The sequence below is a fragment of the Rhincodon typus genome, chromosome 8, assembly GCF_021869965.1.
Source record: "Rhincodon typus isolate 14 chromosome 8, sRhiTyp1.1, whole genome shotgun sequence".
In the NCBI taxonomy this organism is placed as follows: Eukaryota; Metazoa; Chordata; class Chondrichthyes; order Orectolobiformes; family Rhincodontidae; genus Rhincodon; species Rhincodon typus.
The window spans coordinates 28,887,324-28,909,011 of record NC_063339.1 but is presented as its reverse complement, the minus strand read 5'-3'; the positions used below and the strand labels follow the sequence as shown (position 1 = coordinate 28,909,011).

Below are 21,688 nucleotides of genomic sequence, written 5' to 3'. Positions count from 1 at the left end.
CTTGAATTCTTTGAGAATTTAAGATATAGGATTATGCCCACAGGTAATCTGAAACAAGTCTGTAGACATAGCTTCAGTTTGGAACATGTTGGTTAGTGACAATGATTTTAAGATCTTAATTCCAGAGATTAACTGGAGAGTTTTAATTCATTATGTCAAACTATTGTGTACATTCTAGAAAATATATAACATTGTAGAAATTATGAATATTTTAAAGTGTAGATTAAGGACCATTTTGTCCCTTTTCTTGGAAACAGAATACTGAAAGGCCATTATGTTCTTCAAGCAGTTAAATTGAAACTGTAGTTCATAAAGATATATTCATGATTTATAGCTCTGAAGATGCACCTTTACTGAAGAACAAGAAGGATTGTTCACACTTTACTTCCTCACAGGTTAGATGATAATTCACTTCTACTGGAGGCAATCTTAAATACTATGCTAAATGATTAATCTTTGCATTGCTGTAATGAAATACAATTAAATTGAATATTCCTTACACAAAATATAATTCAGATTCTGTGATAAAATTACTGTTCTTCATACAACCATATCCTTTTGAAAATTTTAGCTTTAGAAATTGTGATGTAAACTACTGTTTATAGGTTCTGTAAGTTTCCACGAATATCCCCTGGTTGTAGAACATAACACGTGGTTGCTGAAGCTGAAGCACTCAGGATCGCATTCAGACATAAATTCAGGATGGATAATCCTTCATGGTCACCTCTGTGGTCCCTTTATCATCACAGATGGCAATTTTGATGAATGTCATGTATTACCAAAAAACAGCTAAGTAGACAGGTTATAATAAAAAGTGTGAGTTCCAACATCATCTTGGATCATCCTGGCTTTATTGCTGAAGAATCCAGAATTATTCATGTCTTTAGTCAAGCTGTTCCTACACAGCTGCAACATGACGTTTACCCAATCTCTTCTATTCAGTGGTTTAATATTGCTGAATTTCCCATCAAATCTTGCAGTTACTAGAGTATGCTAGCCACTGAGAGTTCTGCAACAAATCGTTCATCTCCTAATGTCCATCAACCTTATCACCACCTACAAGAGAAAGTCAGGAGCATGGTGAAATATTATCCACTTTCCTGGATGGGTGCAGGCATAACAATGCTCAAAAAACTGGGCATTATCCAGGGCAAAGTAGTTACATTGATTTGGAACTCATCCATCAGTTTAGCCAAAGACTTCTTCCACCATCGGCACCATTGTCGTTGTGACAACTATGTACAGAATACACTACAGCAACTCACTTTGGTTTCTTCAACTCTTTCTAAGCCCGCAATCTCCATAACCTTGAAGGATAAGGGCAAAAGCACCATCAGTCTGAAGGTGCCCTCAAATACCATCTTGACTTGGAAATATATTGCCATTACTTAATTCTCATTGGGTTTCTGTACCTAGTAGATGAATTATCTTCATCTCATGAACTGTGATAGCTGGAGAAGGAGGCTCAACATTTTTTCAAGCGTAACTAAGGATGAATTTTCAAAAATGTTGGCCTTCCAAGTATTGCCAATATCTGCAGAGTGAATTTTAATTTTTTTATTATAATAATTGTAATTATTATATTATATAATTATTATGTTATAATTAATTGTAATTGTAATAATTAGTATGTAATATTGATGTATGTTAGTTGTAAATTCATGGAGTACTGACCAATAAGAATAGTAAGGTGACATTTAAAATATCATGTATTGAGTAGAGCGATAAGATGTATCACTTTTTTTTTCTGATGGGCTGTTTATAATGAATAGATTTGCTCTGATGATGAGCGAGAGGACAGGGATGTTTTATCTCTCAATTTCCATTGCAATGAGCCACAAGAAAGTTTTGAACGCCCTTATGATTACTGTGTACAAAGGTATGTATACAAATAAAAATCTAAGTATCTGTAGCATACTAAGTTCTTGTACGTATCTTGTACTTTTCTGATTCTTCCCTGTTTTGTTATGGCTAGGCTATTATACTTAGCCTTTTTTTGTTCTCTTTCTTTTTCTCTTTATTTATCTATTTCTCTTTTAATTTTCTGTGTAACTTCCTAGTCTTCAAAATAAGTGTTATTATTAGTGTCACTCACCAGATATTTGCAGAAAGTAGATCTTTTGCCTAGAGTTCACATAACAGCATTTTGGGTCATTGGTTATGTATTAGTTTCAAAGAGAATGGTGTATAAAAATAATGAGAGCTTAATAAAACTATATTCAGGTCATACCTGGAATGCTGTAAACAGTTTTGGTCCTCTTGTCTAAGGAAAGATATACTGGCATTGAAGGCAGTCCAGAGAAGGTTGACTAGATTGATTCCAGGCAAGGAGGGGAGGTTGAGTAGGTTGGAGTTGTACTCACTGGAGTTTAGAAGCATGAGAGGAGACCATATTGAAGTATATGAGTTTCTTGGGGAGCTTGACAGCCTAAATACAGAGAGGTTGTTTCCCCTTGAGGGAGTGTCTAGATCCAGACAACATAATCTCAAAGTAAAGGACTGCCCATTTCAGACAGAGATGAGGAGAATATTTTTCTCTCAGAGCAGGGAGTCATTACCGCATAGGGCTGTTAAGATTGGATTTATTCAAGGCTGCAATGGATTGATTTTTAATCAATATGCAACTCCAGTACAATAGGGAATCGGCAGTCAAATAGAGTTGTGGTTTATTGGATCAGCCGTAATCTCATTGAATTCAATGGACTAAATAGCCTACATCAGATCCTATATTTATGGACTTATGGTTTTTTGATCAAATCCTGAATTATATGGCAAATAAATCTCTAGCAATAATTATGAAAACAAATTTCAGTTTTCTGATGCAATTGGTAGTATTTCCAAGTAGTGGTCACTATACTGTTTTAATTTATATGTATGCAAAGGCAAATGTTGCAGGAATTTTTTAGTATTGTGTATGAAACACCAGTGTTTGAATTTGACCTATTTTCATTGATAATTGAATGCACAAGAACAAAATAGAAAATAAATATGTCATTTCTATTCAGCATAGTCAGAAGGATTGTTTCTAGGAATCCAGTAAAGTACAATGGTGGATAGTACTACGCAGGTGAAAGTAGACGTCCAGAATATTAAGTACTTTAAGCCTTGTAAGAGTGGGTTTTTGAAATAAACATGAGTTAAATGAGAACTGATGGTGATAGAATGAAGAAATTTCACAAGCAGCTACAACTCAAAACATTTCAAGAAAAGTGTAATTTTGCTTGTTGCCTGGTTGACTTTGATATCCATTGTCTACATTGTAACCACAAAAATGATCTTCTATTCAAACCAATTATTTTCAGGTTATCTTCATCAAATAGAATCAAGTCATCAATAATGCAGAAAGTTAAGGCTGAGTAAGTACTGTGCTTTATTTCATTATGGCTGTTATTAATGGCAAAGTTATTCAAATTGGGAACTCTCAGACTTCTTGAAGTCGTCTAAGTTTCTGTCTGTTATAGTCAGAGTTCTGTTTTTCTTTTATATTTGTCATCCTTACTATGTATGCTGCATTAATTATATTGTTTTCCTTTGGGTGGTTCATTTTGCCAATATAAAGCTGTGCCAATTTTCTTGCAAAGCTAACAATTTATAGGTAATATTCTGAGAAAAATGTACCAAAAATCATAACCTCTGATCTTAGTATCTAGCCCTTTAATTTGAAACCACACAAATTCTTGTAAGTTTGTCTGATAAGCAATTAACTCATTCCTCCAGTCTTCCAAGACTCAAACACTAGAGCAGATTGTGCTTACAGGTTACTTACTGCTATGTGCATTTCCCTGCAGAGAAGAGGAATTGAAGTATCTTGAGTTCGTCTCTGATATTACCAGTGAAATATTGGCTCGAGGATTATTTTCAAACAGGTAAATCTGTCATCAGGTAGCTAGCCTGTAGGTCCACGCTTTACAATAAGAACTGTAGGTTCAAATAATTTTAAAGGTGAATTTGGGTAGTTTCAAATTGATAGTGTAACTAAGTTGAAAATTATTTTGAAGAAATTTGCATTTATATAAATGCACCATTTAATCTCCATATAAAAGAAATAAGATGCATCATATGAAATGAATTAATTTGAAGCTGCTGTTTCTTATTTCATTCATGGAATTTGGGCTTCATTGGCTGGGCCAGCCTTTATCACCCATCCCTAGTTGCCCTTGAGGTGAGCTACCTTCTTGAAAACTGCAGTTTACTCAATGCAGGTGCACTCCAGTAGCTGTTAGGGAAGGAGTTCCAGGTTTTTAACCCAGCAAAGCTGAAGGAACAGTGACGTATTTCAATCAGAATGATGAATGAATTGAAGAGGAATTTGTGAGTGGAGTTCCCATTTATCTGCTGTGCTAGCACTCCTAGATGGTACTAAGCAAGGATTTGGAAGGTGTTAACTAGGGAGCCTAAGTGAGTTGTGTGGTGCATCTTGTAGATGGTACACACTGCTGCTTCTTTGTGTCGTGATTTAGGGAATGAATGCTTGTGGATGTGGTATTTATGAAACTGGCTGCTTTGTCATAGATGGTGTCAAGCTTCTTGAGTGCTGCTGGAGCTGCACTCATCCACATAACTGCACACATTTCTATCACACTCCTGACACATGCCTTGTAGATGGTGTACAGACTTTGGGGAGTCAGGAGATGAGTTATTCACCATAGTATCCCTAGCTTGTACCTGCTCTTGTAGCCATTGTGTTTAAGTGGCAAGTTCAGTTGAGTTTCTGGTCAATGGTAACCCCCAGGATGTTGATGGTCAAGAAGCTTGATACCATTTAAGACAAAGCAGCCCACTGGATTGGCACCACATCCATTAGGATCCACTCTCCACCACCTCAGTACACACTGCTGCTACTATCTACAAGACTTTAGAAATTCACCAAAGATCCTTCGACAGCTTTGTCCAAACCCACAACTACTTCAATCTAGAAGGACAAGGGCACATGTACATGAGAACACCACCTGCAATTTCCCCTCCAAACCACTCACTATCCCGACTTGGAAATATATTTTCATTGTTTTTTTATCACTGGGTCAAAATCCTGGAATTCCCTCCCTAAGGGCATTGTGGGTCATCCTAAAATAGGTGGACTGCAACGGTTCAAGAAGGCAAATCACCACCGCCTTCTCAAGGGCAGCTGGAGATGGGCAATAAACGCTGGCCAGCCAATGACACCCATGTCCCACAAGTGAATAAATTTCAAGAAAAGTTGTCAGGGCCAACATTTGTTGCCTATGCCTAATTGCTCTTGAATTTGGTAGCCTGTTATACAGTCTACAGTCAACAGTCAGTCACATTGGTGTGGATATAGAGTCACATGTAGGCCAAACCATTTAAGAAGGGATGATTTTTCTCCCCAAAGGGCATTAGTGACCTAGATTGATTTTTAAAACAATTGATACTTTAATGGTCACTGTTACTGATACTAGCTTACAGTTCCAGGTTTTATGTGAATATTAGTCCAATGATATACCCACTGCACCACCATCTCCTTTTCCCTGGGTAAATGAAGGTCAGAGCTATTCTTCATGTATCAATATACCTCAAATTGAATGAAAAGAGAGGTGAGTGCAATGGCATCTTTAACATTCAGTTGACAGAACCAAAATAAAGCACACCAACTACGGAGCACTTCTTCACTATGGATTGAACTGACAGCTAGATTGTATAATGTACAGTTTTGGTGTTGTATTAGAAAAGACATCAATACCTATAAGAGTGGACTAACGCCAATTAAGTAGCTCTGTCATATCTACCGTGAGGAAACACTTAACAGTTCTCAGGACTTATACTTTTGATAAAATGCAACTGAGAACATCTGACTGAAGTATTGAAGTTATTCCAGGGAATCAATAAATTAAAGATGTACAATATTAACATAAGATCCAGAACATTAGTAAAGTAGATGCATAACCAGTTCATGCAGAGGTTGATAAACATATAAAATATCCCAAATGGAAAATAGTGGAAGGAAATATTCCACTTTTTTTTTAATCTGACAAGGTTATCTGCAATAAGAGGAGATAACAAATATGTGACCTTTGGTAGTGAACTGAGTTACTCTGTTTCAGTTCTGTATAGTGTTTATTCTTAAATACATTGGAAGATACAGGAATACAATCAGGTAATTTATGTTTATCATTTCATAAATTGGAAGGCACATTACAGAGATGGGAAAAGAGGTTGAATTGTTGTGATGGTGGAGGACAAGGCTGTTTAAGTGACAGCAACCCCAGATTATTTCTGTGGTTCCCAGAAAAGCAGAGTGCTCCTTTGGGATTCACAACACTTGCCTTGTTAATGGAACAGAATGAAGCCTAAAACATCAATTGTGCTCCAATTTTTATTATAAGCAGTGTTTAACTAATATATGCGTGTGCATAGCCATACAAAAGCCTGGAAGATACTGCGCATGAGAAGTATTATATGTGTGTAGCTACACAAAAAAATTTAAAGTACGAAGTATTGGAAATACGGCAATACACAGCAGTAAGGTTTTACAGGGAACATAATCATGAGACCACAATTCCATTTCTAAAGAGATAAGCTGAATAAGATAGGCACGTTGGATACCTGGTGATGGAACCCTTTGAACTTAAAGCTAGCTGCATTGCCAAAGCCAATGTGGCACCAACATTAGTAGACACAAAAACTCATGCATTCCAGCATTTCTGGCAACTATCAAGTGAAAAGTACTGCACTGTTGATCAATGAATGATCAGACTAATAAGACATAGCTTTGTTTCAATAGCATTCCTGGAAGCTTCCTTGTAAAATGTCCAATGTGTACATTGGAGAGGCAAAGGCCTTGTGATTTTATCGCTAGACTATTAATCTGGAGACCCAGATAATGTTCTGGTAATTGGGTTTGAATCCTGTCATGGCAGATGCTGGTATTTGAATTCAATGAAAATGTGAAATTAAGTGTCTAATGATGACCGTGAAGCAAGCCTAAGTCGACTGTCAGGAAAAATCTATCTGGTTGGGAAGAAAACTATTATCCTTACCTGGTCTGTCTGTGACTCCAGACCCACAGCGATGTGGTTGATTTTCAGCTGCCCTCTGGGCAATTAGGGATGGCCTAGCCAGCGACACCCACTTCCTGTAATTGAATAAAGAAAAAATTCAGCATTGATATTAAAACAGTTAGGAAAGTAATGAATGTTTTCCACCTACTTCAGCTAGTTTAATATTTTTAAACAAAAATCCAATGCTGAAATCGCTCATTATAATCTTTTAACCTAAAATGCTGTAAATAAAGTTCAAACTGACTTTTGGTGGTGATAAAGCACAGATCTGAGTTAACAAAGATATTTTCATCATTCATTCAGTGTTTTGGAAAGAATATTTGAACGGCGCATAGAAGAAAATAGACATCGACTAAATGAAGTGAGTATATACCTCAGGTGTCAATATTTTTAAAACACACAATAATGTTTTATCAAAGGGCAAAACATTTTTTGTCTCCATATGAAGGTTTATTTCTTCCTTCTTCCTCTATAGCTGTTAATATTAAGTCAATCCTAGGATACGAGGCCATTATTTACTCTCTGTATTCAACAGAATAAACATCACTCACATGTGATCGGTGACAATTTGACAGCAGGCTATTCAACTCATGTTTTCATTGATACTCAGTCGCAAGTTGACAAAGGGTGGGTAATGTTGCCACAATCTTACCAAAACATAGGGCTGCTCTGTCATTAGAGAGAGACAACAGTGATATTTGAACCCGAATGTCACCACACCTCAGGCAAGGGGAGAGGTTGAGAAGGAGAATCCTTCGTGGTAACCTCAGCCAGTGCAGGAATTGAACCCACATTGTTGGTGTAACTCTACTTTGCAAACCAGCTGTCCAGCCAAGTGACTTAAACCAACGCACAAGTACCTGCAGTTATCAAGCCTTTTTTACATTTTGGTTTGATTTCTTTTATATTTTTCTTTGCTGACCTTCCAAGCTTATTGCCCAAACTCAAATTCTGCTGTTTGTATCCTAGCTTTTGCCAAATCATACACTTGCATCATCTCTTTGCTAATCTCCGTTATCTTTCTTTACTAGGCATATTGCCTTTAAAATCTTTGTACACTAAGTCTGTCTGCATCCTCACTTCTCCCTTCTCTGGAAGAATCTTTATAAGCTCTACACTTTTTTTTAACCTTTTCCAACCTTTAAAAAACAATTTCCACCAATTTGAGATAGTAAGAACTGCGGATGCTGGAGTCAGAGATAACACAGTGTCAGAAGAAGGGTCCTGACCCGAAACGTCAGATATCCTGCTCCTCTGATGCTGCCTAGCCTGCTGCGTTCCTCCAGCTCTGCACTGTGTTATCTTCCACCAATTTGAGCAGATTTCCCGTGAGCCCATGTGAGTGGAATACTGTGCAATCAGCCATTATGGCATTATTCTGATCAACTGTTCAACTGCATAACAATCATCTTAGCTGTGGACCTTTATTCAGCAAGCTTCTACATAGCCAGATATTTATGGCATAATAATGTGTTTTGGACTGACAGAAAAGGTAGTTTGAGACTATGGAAAATGTTGAAAAAATTTTGGTAACTATATTCACAGTGTTAGATGACTACCCAAATGTTGAGTCATTGAAGTCCAATTGATATAGATGTTTCTACAGGTCTATCCACAGATGCATACCTTAATTCTTCAAGCTCACTTAAAATTTCAATGCACAATAACTAATTGCTTAATGTTTCAAATCTTAATTTAGATACTTTACACAAACTTTTTTTTTAAAGAGCAATTACATTACAGAACATAAATGCTTTATAATTTATAACATCACATTCCAACGATTACTTATTTTGCTCAGTGCCTTATTCTTCGTCCTTAACAGAAACATACTCTGGGGCTTGCAAAAGCATATTTATGCAAAAGCTATGACTTAAATGTAATCTCTCATTTACAGGAAAAGTTAATTAGAGAAGAATAGGTTTTTGACTCTCATCGTAAGTTATGGAAACTATGAATGTCTGGGATGATGTTAGGATTTTTAAAAGTATTCTTTTTTAGAATGTGCATATCACTAAAAGGATATTAGTAAACCAGCTGGGGTTTTATGACCACCGTTGCTAGCTTTTAGTTTCAGATTTAGTGAATGGATTGAATTCAAATTTCATCAGCTGTGATAGGATTTGAACATGTGTGCCAAAAGCACTACCCTGGGTTGTCTCCACACAGTTTAGACTAGGCCAGATAAAGGAAGAATAGGAAAGATCAGAGTCTAAATTCATAGAATTCCCACACTGTGGGGAAAAAAGCCATTCTGTCTAATTGAATCCACAATGACCCTCCAAAGAGCATCTCACTGTCCCCCCATCCCTGTAACCCTGCATTTTCAATGGCTAATCCACCTAGCCTGCACATCCTTGAACAGGTAGGACAATTTAGCATGGACAGTTCCCTTAACCTGCACATCTTTGGACTGTGGGAGGAAACGGAGCATTTGGAGGAAATGCTACATACTTTTTTGAATACATCCTAAAGTTTGTCTATAGTTTTGCCTAAAGTTAACAGTTAAGATAGATTATTATGGTCAATTTATTCCTCATTCCTTTGAAATTTGCCTTCCTTAAATTTTCAAGCCCTACTGTGTGATTCAGCTTGCACCCTTTCAAATATAATATGAGCTGTGGTATATTTACTATTTCTAAGGTGTTTCATTACCATCAGATTATGAATTAATTCTGTTTTATTACACATCACTAAATCTAGTATGGACTATGTGCTGAAGTGGAAAATTTAGAGTCTGACAAGGGACAGCAGCCCATTGGAGATTGTGAACCACATACACAATATGACAGAACCAGGTGTAAACTGGCCAAACAGTAGGAGTTGCTCAGAATGGTCTGAAATAAAATGTAGTAGAGTAGAAATTTAAGCCAACCCATTTTTAGCCCAGGGTCAGCATGCATCCAAGCAAAAGGGGCCAAAGATTGATAGAAATTGGTCCTGGTGTCATCTGAATAATTATGGCAAGATGACATCACTAGATATGCTCCAAAAGTAACAAGTGATTAAGCAACAGCAATAATTCTAGGCCACATACTAGTCAGCAATAGCCTTCAGTAGACATTGCCAGATGACACAAGGTGACCACAATGCCCATCTTCTAATATTTAGGCAGCACCTCAGGATCACTAATAACTTGCTTCGGTTCCTGTTCGATGAGTTCTGAGATGTTCGATAAGTCCAATGTGCATCTGTACACTCTGCCATGTGCTGGACAGATGGTGGTTGGATGGTCAGGTAGTTATGCTTTTGAGTGGTCTTTGTACTTTCTCCAATGTCTCAACTTCAACTCTGCACATTCCTGAAATTCTCTCAATGTGATTAGTGCCTTTCCAAAGAAACCTTAACAAAAACAGAACATGCTGGAGAAGCTCAGCAGGTTTGGCCTGTGATCAGCAGTGTTCTGCAGGGATCTAATCTCGGTCCTCTTTTGTTTGTTATTTATATAAATGATTTGGATGAGAATATAGAAGTGTTGGTTAGTAAGTTTGTGGATGACACCAAAATTGGTGGCATTGTAGACAGTGAAGAAGGTTTTCTAAGATTACAAAGGGATCTTGATCAAATGGGTCAATGGGCTGAAAAATCGCAGATGGAGTTCAATGTGGATAAATGTGAGGTAATGCATTTTAGTACAACAAACAAAGGTGGGGTTTATACAATTAATTGTAGGACCTCGGGTAATGTTGTAGAACAGAGGGATCTAGGAGTGCAGACACATAATTCTTTAAAGTTTGCATCTCATTTAGACGAGGTGGTTAAAAAGGGTGTTTGGCATGGGTACCATCATTGCTCAGTGCTTTGAGTATAGGAGTTGGGATGTTATGTTGAGGTTGTACGGGATATTGGCGAGGTCACATCTGGAATAGGAAGGATATTATCAAGTTGGAGAGGGTTCAGAAGAGATTTACCACAACGTTGCCGAGTATTGAAGATTTAAGTTATAAAGAAAGGCTGGATAGGCTGGGACTTTTTTCACGGGAGCATCAGAGGTTGAAATGTGACCTGAAAGAAGTTTTTAAAATAATGAAAGGTGTAGATAGAGTTGATTATAGTTGTCTTTTCCCTAACTTGAGGAATTTCAAGACTCGGCGACACATTTTTAAGGTGAGAGGAGAGAAATTTAAAAAAGACGTAAGACGCAAATTCTTTACACAGAGGGTGGCTCACGTGTGGAATGAACTTCCTGATGAAGTGGTGGTACAGTTGCAATGTTTAAGAGACATTTGGATGGATACATGAATAGGAACGGTTTGGAGGAATATGGCCCAGGATTGGGCAGGTGGGACTAGACTAGTTTGGGATTATGTTCAGCATGGACGGAGTGGACCAAAGGGTCTGTTTCCATGCTGTATGACTCTATGAATCTATCTGTGGAGAGAAAACAGAGTTAACATTTTGAGTGAAACTGCCTTCATTTTAGTTAATCACAAGCTAGGGACTCCCATGAGTTGTCAGGGAGGTTTGACCACTTCAGGGGTGCTTTGAGGATATCCTTAAGTGCCAATCGCATATAATCTTTAGTTATCTTTATTGACTTGAACGAGATTCTGGAATTTGCATATTAATCAATCAAAACCTGCATCTTCTTTCTAACTGATTAAAGATTTAACAGCCACCTTAGGTTTGTTCAATACATTTGCATCAGTTCTATGACCCTTCAATCTTGCGCGTAAAAATTCTGTGTCTGATGCCACCTCTCTCACGTACACCTGAAGAAGGAGCAAGGCTCCGAAAGCTTGTGTTTTCAAATAAACCTGCTGGACTATAACCTAGTGTCGTGTAATTTTTGACCTTGTCCACCCCAGTCCAACACCAGCACCTCCACATCATGGCTACCATTTACAGCAGAACATAAGGGAAGATCAGATCTTTTCTTCACAATGCACAATTTACTTTAGTCATACCTATATTTTGCTTTGTTCTTTTCATGTACTGAACATTTGCATCAAATGAATGGTTCTGAAATGACATAACTCCAATTTCCAGTTCAAAATATTAAGGAAATTCAGATTTTAAGGCTAAGCTCGAACGTTCTCAATGTTCCAAGCTGATTCTATGAAACCTGAAATGGAATGCAATTGCTCATTTGTTAATGTAACCCAACCCTAATGCAAAATTTCATGAACTTAAGCCATTACTGAATGACTAAATTTACATCACATATTTTATACATGCCAGGACTCAAAGATCATTTATCCAATGTTTTGTGGCATTTTCTTTTATTTTTCCACATTGAAACCAACTTAGATTTTGGATATATGAATGTAAATTTATGACATTGGAATTATTTTCATTAAAAAAAACTTTCACTGTTGAATTTTCTTAAAGATGTATATTTGCAGTACTTCATAATGCCTCTTAATAACTATCATGAAGGCTTGCAAACAAATTGAAATTACAATTTTATTTTCTGAGCAGTAGTATCTTGTAATAGATCTTGTATCTTGTAATAATCTAGAAATTATATTTGCTGGAATTAGTCAAAGAACATTTAACATACTTATTTTTATTCCTGTATCTGCTCAGTCAGTGGGCTGTCTTATGAAACCAGCAATGTCGGGGGAGGCAAGGCCAAAAAATTGGGAGGGGATGCACGTCTGCATGTCCCTCAACTTTCTGTTGCCCTAACATGCTGTTAGCAGCAGACAACATAAAGAATGGCATTCCTTCTTAATGACCAATTGTGTTTGTGGCCAATTAAGGACCTGTCCTATCATTGCTGGCTTTTTTGCTGCAGCCGGTAAGCGCTCTACCATATTTGTAAGCTGCCTGTTAAAATCTGGTAGTCTGCCTACAAGTTTAGGACTGGGACTGTTGCCTCCTAATTTGGCATTTTCTGGCTCAGAGAGAGATCTCCATTGGCAATTGTTGCTCCCATGGTAATATGACTCTCTGTCATCACCACACATTGCACATCCTTGCTGAGACCTCATTATCTGAGCACAGGGTCCTCTGACCCCATTTACCTCACAGCTCCTAATGATACAACTGAGACTGAGGAGCTGCGAGCCTTCTGATTGACTGGCAGCTCTTGGGGGTCAGGAACTTGGCAGCAACTCAGCTGAAAAATTGATATAAAATCTTACTGTCACTCTCCAAACAGCTGAGGTAGGATTAATACCAGCGTCAAGAACAGAAATTACTGGGGATTTTTTTTTTGATTCCAGAGTTGTCCACCCAATAAAATCCCACCCCATAGAGCTGGTAACCTGCTTATTTTGCTAAATTATACATATCTAAAACCTTTTCAATACTAAAATTGACAATGTACTTCTTTGTCTTAATTTGCAGCAGAAGTTACGTCATATGCTGGATGAGTTAAAAGAAGATTTGGGCTTTAAACCAGAAAAAGAATGGAGGACCAGTGGTTGTGAAACTATATTAACAAATACTAAAATGTTAGAATTAAAAAACCCTGATTCTTTGGAAAATCGTAGGTTTGCCCATAATTGGAAGGAATATACTGGCAGTACTGCAAACCTTTCAATTGACAATGAAAACGAAGGATCATGGAATCATAGACTGCTTGGAAATTCTAGTGCAAGTGTTTGTTACGACCATAGCGTTGCTGGAACCACACATCCTGATGCTGTTGGTGGAGAGCATATCCAGGATGTTCTGCACACAGAACAAGATCATTGCCTGTTTTCAAATAGTGAAGAAAACCCTGATCGTTTTCAGTCTGTGGACCATCCATATGATCCCACTGAGTGTTGCACTGATTCTGATGGCACAACAGTACTGACAGACGTTGATAATCTTGTGGTGTCTCTTCATACTGTTGACGTTAAGGAAAACTGTGAACTTGAAGATGATCAGAGTAGATTTGCATTAAGTAAAGATCCAGAAAAAGCTTCTGATGATGGCATTAATTTGTAGTGCTTGCAATTCTCAGCAATTAGACAGCTAACAATCATGGATCATAACAGAATTCTAGATCTTTGTGATGTAAGCCTGTTCTTGTCACTGAGTTGGCGATTGACCACAACAAAGTTTGCACCAGAAACGTTTTTGGGTATTTTCCCTGAACAATCTATGCTTCTCTGCACTGTGCATATTATGTGCTGCATTTTTGAGCTCTAGTGTATATTTTACTACAGTTATGAAGGCAGTACACATTACTTTAACCTTGTGTAAATGAGTCAAAAATCTAAGTTTATTATAAGTAACTGCTGCATTACAAAAGATACCTCTCTCATTTTCCTGATTCTTGCACAGATCTATTTTATTTTTGTCAGAGCTGTACAAATACTGTTTCTCTATAAGCAGCTGTCAAGAAGAGTGTGAAGGCCATTCATATTCGCCAACTCTGCCTTGCAGACTTGCTGAAATCAGGAACTGGCATGTAAAAGCCCAGATGCAAACCTAGAGTGTCCTATTCTGCAATGCAGTATATTGGTATACTAATTAGATTTAACTTCAATACTTTATAATGAGGTAAGCCAACAATTTTTTTTTTTCTTTTCTCTTTCACGGGATGAGGGCGTCGCTGGCTAGGTAACATTTATTGCCCATTCCTAATTGCTCAGAGGGCAGTTAAGAGTCAACCACATTGCTGCAGTTCTGGAGTCACGTGTAGTCCCAGACCAGGTAAGGATTGCAGTTTCCTTCCCTAAAGGACATTAGTGAATCAGATGGGTTTTTCCAACAATCGACATTGGATTCACGGTCATCATTTTATTCTTAATTCCAGATATTTATTGAATTCAAATTCCACCATCCGCCATGGCAGGATTTGAACCTGGGTCCCCAGAACGTTATCTGGGTCTCTGGATTAACAGTCCAGCGATAATACCACTATGCCATTGCCTCCCCAATAATGATATTTATATACAGCCATAATACAAAGTAAATTGTTACAAAATTATAGTGTGCACAATCCATCCAGTTATTTTATTCTTGTCCTTTCAGAACAAGGGGATACATTTCACTGAACGCTCAAATATGGGAGATAATCATACAGTAACTGGCATCCATTAATAATTTCTTTTGCTGAATTTTTTTTGATGAAGAATTGTTTTAAGCTATGTTAGGAACAAATACCATGTAGAGTTTCTTCTATGACAACATGAACACTACTTTCACCCCAATTGGAACAATGTGTCAAATTTTGGACATCACACATTAGAAAGGTTGGTAAGGCTTTGAAAGGGTAGAGAAGAAATTTACTGGAAAGGTTGTGGGAATTACAATTATGTTGACAAATTGCCTTAAATCTGAGAAAGGAGAGAGTCAGAGATAGTAGGAACTGCAGATTGCTGGAAAATCTGAGACAACAAGGTGTAGAGCTGGATGAACACAGCATGCCAAGCAGCAGCATAGGAGCAGGAAGGCTGACGTTTCGGGCCTAGACCCTTCATCAGAAATGGAGAGAGTCAGTTTGATATAGGTTACTAAATTTTGTCTGGTTTAGCTATGGTACATGAGGACAAACTGTTTCCAGTAGCTTAAGGATCAATTATGAAATGGAACAGATTTGAAGTATCAGCAAAAGAATCAGAGACGAAGTAAGCATTTTCTATGTGCTGAGTACAGAAGTTATAATTTAGAATGCACTGTTTGAAAGGGCAGTGGATGCTGAGTCTGTAGCAGAATTCAAAGTGCATAGGATAAATACATGAGAAAGAAACACTGCCAGGATATGGGTAACGAGTAAGGACTAATTAGAGTGTTCCTTGAAAGAACTGGCACGGACACAGTAGGCTGAATGGCCTCCTTCTGGAATATATCATTCCCTGATTTCATAAAAGTCATCCACAATGGGCAGTTTTTCCATTGATGATGACAGCTGATCGAAGCTTGCGATGGTGCAGAAGAGGAAATTCTACAGAGAACATTTACTTCAGGAGGTCTCAAAATCAAATTTGTGAATCAAAGGAAGAGTGGCAAGGGTGGCTAATCAGTGTTAATAAGTGTACAAGCATTTAGTTGTATTTAGTTTTGATTATGCAGCAATTCAAAAGAATGTAATTCCCTTCTAATATTGTCCAAATTTAATATATTCCAATTTGCATACATTACACGAGAGGAACATTTTCTAATTTTTTGTACCAATATGCAAATTTTACATAGCATTCTCACATCATTTGTTAGCCATTGTAACTTGAGCATATCAATGAAAAATATGTAAAATGAAAATAACTTTCATCTAAGATAGTAAACCAATAATATTTTTAATGCTGATTGAGACATCTCCAGACCTTAACACAAAATATTAAGTCTATAAATGTGACTAACTCTTTCAATATTTTAATATTAAAATATTTGGGAAGTCCCAATCTAGTCCTTATTAAGAATGAGTACCATTCGGAAAAGTGGTTTTTATTCAACAATTGAAAATATCAGTCAAGAGAGGCTAATGTCAGAACTTGAAAATTACCACAATGGTGTGTTAGATTTACTTTGCTGATTTTGTAATAAATCTACTTTACTCAGCATTTGATTCTTATACATCTGATCTGTTAAATTTTGATGAATGATCATGGCTTTTTTCCCTTTTCACACATTGAAAAATACATCCAAAGACATGACAATTTAATAAATATCCTTAAATATTTATGAGACAACAAGGTGCAGGGCTGGATGAACACAGCAAGCCAAGCAGCATCATAGGAGCAGAAAGGCTGACGTTTCGGGCCTAGACCCTTCATCAGAAAAGGGGGAGGGGAAGGTGGTTCTGAAATAAATAGGGAGAGAGTGGGAGGTGGATAGAAGATGGATAGAGGAGAGGATAGGTGGAGAGGAAACAAACAGGTTGAAGAGGCGGGGATGGGGCCAGTAAAGGTGAGTGTAGGTGGGGAGTTAGGGAGGGGATAGGTCAGTCCAGGGAGGACGGACAGGTCAAGGGGGCGGGATGAGGTTAGTTGGTAGGAGATGGGGGTGCGGCTTGAGGTGGGAGGAGGGGATAGGTGGGAGGAAGAACAGGTTAGGGAGGCGGGGACGAGCTGGACTGGTTTTGGGATGCGGTAGGGGGAGGGGAGATTTTGAAGCTTGTGAAATCCACATTGATACCATTGGGCTGCAGGGTTCTCAAGCGGAATATGAGTTGCTGTTCCTGCAACCTTCGGGTGGCATCGTTGTGGCACTGCAGGAGGCCCAGGATGGACATGTCGTCTGAGGAATGGGAGGGGGAGTTGAAATGGTTCGCGACTGGGAGGTGCAGTTGTTTATTGCGAACCGAGCGTAGGTGTTCTGCAAAGCGGTCCCCGAGCCTCCGCTTGGTTTCCCCGATGTAGAGGAGGCCACACCAGGTACAGCAGATGCAGTATACCACATTGGCAGATGTGCAGGTGAACATCTGCTTGATGTGGAAAGTCTTCTTGGGGCCTGGGATGGGGGTGAGGGAGGAGGTATGGGGGCAGGTGTAGCACTTCCTGCGGTTGCAGGGAAAAGTGCCGAGTGTGGTGCGGCTGGAGGGGAGTGTGGAGCGGACAAGGGAGTCACGGAGAGAGTGGTCCCTCCGGAAAGCAGATAAGAGTGGGGAGGGAAAGATGTCTTTGGTGGTGGGGTCGGATTGCAGATGGCGGAAGTGTCGGAGGATGATGCTTTGGATCCGGAGGTTGGTGGGGTGGTACGTGAGGACGAGGGGGATTCTTTTTTGGTTCTTATTGCGTGGACGGGGTGTGAGGGATGAGTTGTGGGAGATGTGGGAGACACGGTTGAGGGCGTTCTCGACCACTGAGGGGGGGAAGTTACAGTCCTTGAAAAACGAGGACAACTGAGATGTACGGGAGTGGAATGCCTCATCCTGGGAGCAGATGCGGCGGAGGCGAAGGAGTTGGGAATAGGGGATAGCATTTTTGCAGGAAGGTGGGTGGGAGGAGGAGTATTCTAGGTAGCTGTGGGAGTCGGTGGGCTTGAAATGAATATCGGTTTCTAGGTGGTTGCCCGAGATGGAGACAGAGAGCTCCAGGAAGGGAAGAAAGGTATTAGAGATGGTCCAATAAACTTAAGGTTGGGGTGGAAGGTGTTGGTGAAGTGGATGAACTGTTCAAGCTCCTCGTGGGAGCACGTGGCGGCGCCGATACAGTCATCAATGTAACGGAGGAAGACGTGGGGTTTAGGGCCGGTGCAGGTACGGAAGAGGGATTGTTCCACGTAACGTCAGCCTTTCTGCCTCTATGATGCTGCTTGGCCTGCTGTGTTCATCCATCCCTGCACCTTGTCGTCTCGGATTCTCCAGCATCTGCAGTTCCTACTATCTTAAATATTTATGCCTGGTTATTGATAATGTTAATCTTGTTTCCAGAATTTTGAAGTATGGATGATAGGTGAATTATTTTTATTATAATTTCTCTCTACAGTTACGATCTCAAAAGAAGTAAGTAGTCATTCCTCTTTTTAATTGCTATGAACTGTCCCTGAACACATTTACAACCAAAAAAGTTCCTTAAAAATAAATAATGATAAATATCCCTTGGCAAAAGTATGACAGGAAATATACATCTCAAATAAAATAAACCTGATCACCTGCATTTAAGTTTTGTGTGTCAACATATACAAATTTCATGTTACTGTTTATAGTTTTTTGTGAGTGAAAATTTGCTGTTACTATAGCTATCATGAAAATACATGTGTGTACCTGGAATCCTTAAAAGAATTGTTTTGTATATATGATTCCCAATAACACTGATTTATTTTGTAAGTAAAATTCACCAGATCTGCAAATCTTCAGTTTAGCCCCTTGAATACCAAATTGTGGTTTGTCTTTTTATTAATTTTGACATATCCTGATTCTTCTTAAGAGTAACCTGTAAAGATAATTACATTGATTTCCTGACCTATTGCTCATAAAGTCAGAGGTTTTAGTAGTGAGGAGAATGCACCCTCTCATGTGTTTCTACCTTGAAAGTGAGCCCCTTCAAAGTTGTAACGTGTTTGTATCAGAATATGTTAGATTTTTTAAATTCTCTTTTTGCTGGTCACTGACATTGCGTCTTGTAGGAACAGCTAGTGGAGAACATAAATTATGGTCTAGCATGCCAAAGGCATTTGTGATGAAAGTGCGTAATTTATATATGCTAATTACAGTTTTTGAATTTGGTTTCAAAATAGAGGCAGGTAAAAAAGTCAGAAAATCTTTTCAGTATGATGATCTAAACCTGCATTTGTTAGAAAGGTAATGACTACAGATCCCTACGAGGTTAATTGAATAATGTTGGGTTTGTGATAGCTAGGGAAAATATTTAAGGTCACTTGCTTTGTTTTTAGTTCAAAAGAATCTAGGATAGAGCCAGCCTTTCAATTCAGTTCAGAAAATACCAGAGTTGAGCTCAGGAACAAGTTTAGTTTCTCTGTGCGAGGAGTACTGGGCAGTTCGGGGAACCAATTACCCCAGACAAGGGTTAATTTGTAAAGTTTCGGAACTAGAAGAGTTTGGCTAGAAATCTACAGATTTTTAGAACTGAGACGGTTTAAGTTCTCAGATTTCTGAAAAGTTCATGTTAGCAGACTTGCAAAGGTCTTGTCAGATTTTCGCCACAGTCCATTTCAAAAAAACTACAATAAGTAAATAGAAACTTAGATTTGAGAAAGAGATGTAGTTTCTTTTGAGTCTCTACATTGTATAGTGTTTGGAAACACATTTAAACTTTGTTTTGTGTGTTTTAAGATAATTTTAACTAACTTCTATATTTATATAATTTGTTTTTTTTTCCTCTTTTGTGTAATAAACTTCTGTGCTGTTGTTAAAGAATATCTGGAGTCTAGTGTGAATATGTTCAGTGACTAACCGCCATATTACTTAATTAAACAAAAGCAAAAGATTTGATTAGCCTTTATTTTGGGATCTGACTTAACCACTAGTATAATCAGCTGGAGCCATAACACATTGCTGTAATTTGTTTCTGCCATTGTGTTTTGCGGGGAATGCACATCACAAACTATTCAAAGTGTTTGTAAGAGCCATTGTATTTCCTAGGAAGGGATCAAGGCACTCTATTCAATACAAGAATAAATAAGCAAAATTAAAAGCAGTTTTCAATTATTTTTGTGTATGATATTTTAGAAAAAATTGGAGCCATATTTTCCAGAGTATTAGGAAAGCAGGAACACAGGAATCCAAAATTCTACCAGACAATGAATGAGGAATTCTTCTCAATTTCATTCCTGAAAGGTCTAGCTGTAATCTTTTATACTGTTTGCCATGCTAATAGATTCTGTAACTATTGGAAATTGTTTCTATGTCTGTTATATCTCCTCTCCTTAATATTTTAAAATCTTTGATCAAATCACACTTTAACCTACTAACGTCCATTGAATGCAACCTCTATTTCTGTAATATCTGTCTATCATTTAATCCCTCTGATATTGCATAATATTTGAAATTTTACATGCTACGCCTGCCAAAAACACACCCAACTGTGACTATGTAATCCAGCCCTTAGTCAATGTCTTCCTCTTCATCAAAAGTGGCCATTTAATAAGTAAGCAACAATGTTAAGTGTTGGTTTTACGTCAAATGGTACTACAAGAGGAACAGCTCCTCTTTTTCATATTATGAATAATGGGAAAAGTTGTAACTGCTGTCAAGATGCTATATTTTTTATGTTACTGTATGCTATTTGTACTGAGAACTGAATATTGTATGATGCACTGAGCGTGGTCACACACCTGTACCTTATAGTCTCATTATACGTGAAGTTGCAATCTACTTCCTTGAATCAAGTTAATTACCCATCAAGTTTCTGGGGTAAAGCTAGAACTGGCAGGTTTTGATCAGGAAGTCAATTCATGAGACTTGTATCCCCTTCCAACCCAAACCCATCCTTTCATTAAAAATTAAAATTTAATCTGTAATCTCTTAACAAAGGCTTTGCAGATCTTTCCCTGTATTTTATCCATCCCATTTTACCCCATCGCCTGGTGTACATTGATTATTTGCATTCAACACATTTTTCACAATCCCTCTTATCTGTATTAATCTTTATCACATAAGTACCTCTTTAACAAAATCTTCTTTCACTGGCAATCTCTACTATAAGATTTTATCCACTTTTCTGACAAATGTATTGAGGATTGAAGGATCCTGCACAGGTCTCCAGCTGATCTTTGGAAGTAACCAGTTGCATAAAAATTTAGTGCCACTGTCATCTTAATGCCATCAGGATAGGATGGCCAATCACCCCTTCAGATATTAGGTCATGCTTCGGCAGTTGACAAAGTTTTGTGACAGTATCCCAGGATATCTTCAGTCTGTGGCAGCAATGTACCTCAATGCATTGAAGATAATACACTCTGAATCTTCTGTCCATCCTGAGGGCATCTTCAGTTGAAACATCTTCACATTGAGACTGTTCAGCAGCTGTTGGAGGTTGATGTGAGTCCAGGGCATATCTGTTCCTTCCCAAATTCTCTGCGCCTTTGTAGCACCGTGGCTACAGTGACAATAATCCCTGCTAATGCTGGACCCATTGGTCACAGTTCTAATCAACTTGTGTAGAAAATATCAGGAACAGGTTCTTAGTAATGTGAGCAGTCAGCATTTGTATCACACACAAGTGACAGTTTAGTATGGTCCCTCAAACGGTGCGACATTGAGGATTGTGTCAAGGAGGACCATGGATGGCCTCTACCACATCCTTTAGTGTAGAGAACCTTATTCTGATTATGCAACTTAAGCCATGCCGATACCATTTGAGATTGTAAGTGCAGTAAGATTACTGAAGCCT

General features: G+C 38.2%; 1 protein-coding gene across 1 annotated transcript in view; it reads left to right on the top strand.

The window, feature by feature from the left end:
• Nucleotides 1–14,460, top strand: part of LOC109923720 (spermatogenesis-associated protein 7 homolog) — a 53,408-nt gene extending 38,948 nt beyond the window's left edge. Inside the window, exons 6-11 of the mRNA XM_048600174.1 lie at nucleotides 335–395; nucleotides 1,773–1,879; nucleotides 3,303–3,356; nucleotides 3,789–3,866; nucleotides 7,320–7,377; nucleotides 13,311–14,460. Of these exons, the coding sequence (XP_048456131.1) occupies nucleotides 335–395; nucleotides 1,773–1,879; nucleotides 3,303–3,356; nucleotides 3,789–3,866; nucleotides 7,320–7,377; nucleotides 13,311–13,898 (946 nt within the window). The 3' untranslated portion in view covers nucleotides 13,899–14,460. The remainder of the gene's footprint in view (nucleotides 1–334; nucleotides 396–1,772; nucleotides 1,880–3,302; nucleotides 3,357–3,788; nucleotides 3,867–7,319; nucleotides 7,378–13,310) is intronic.
• The last annotated feature ends 7,228 nt before the right edge of the window (nucleotides 14,461–21,688 follow it).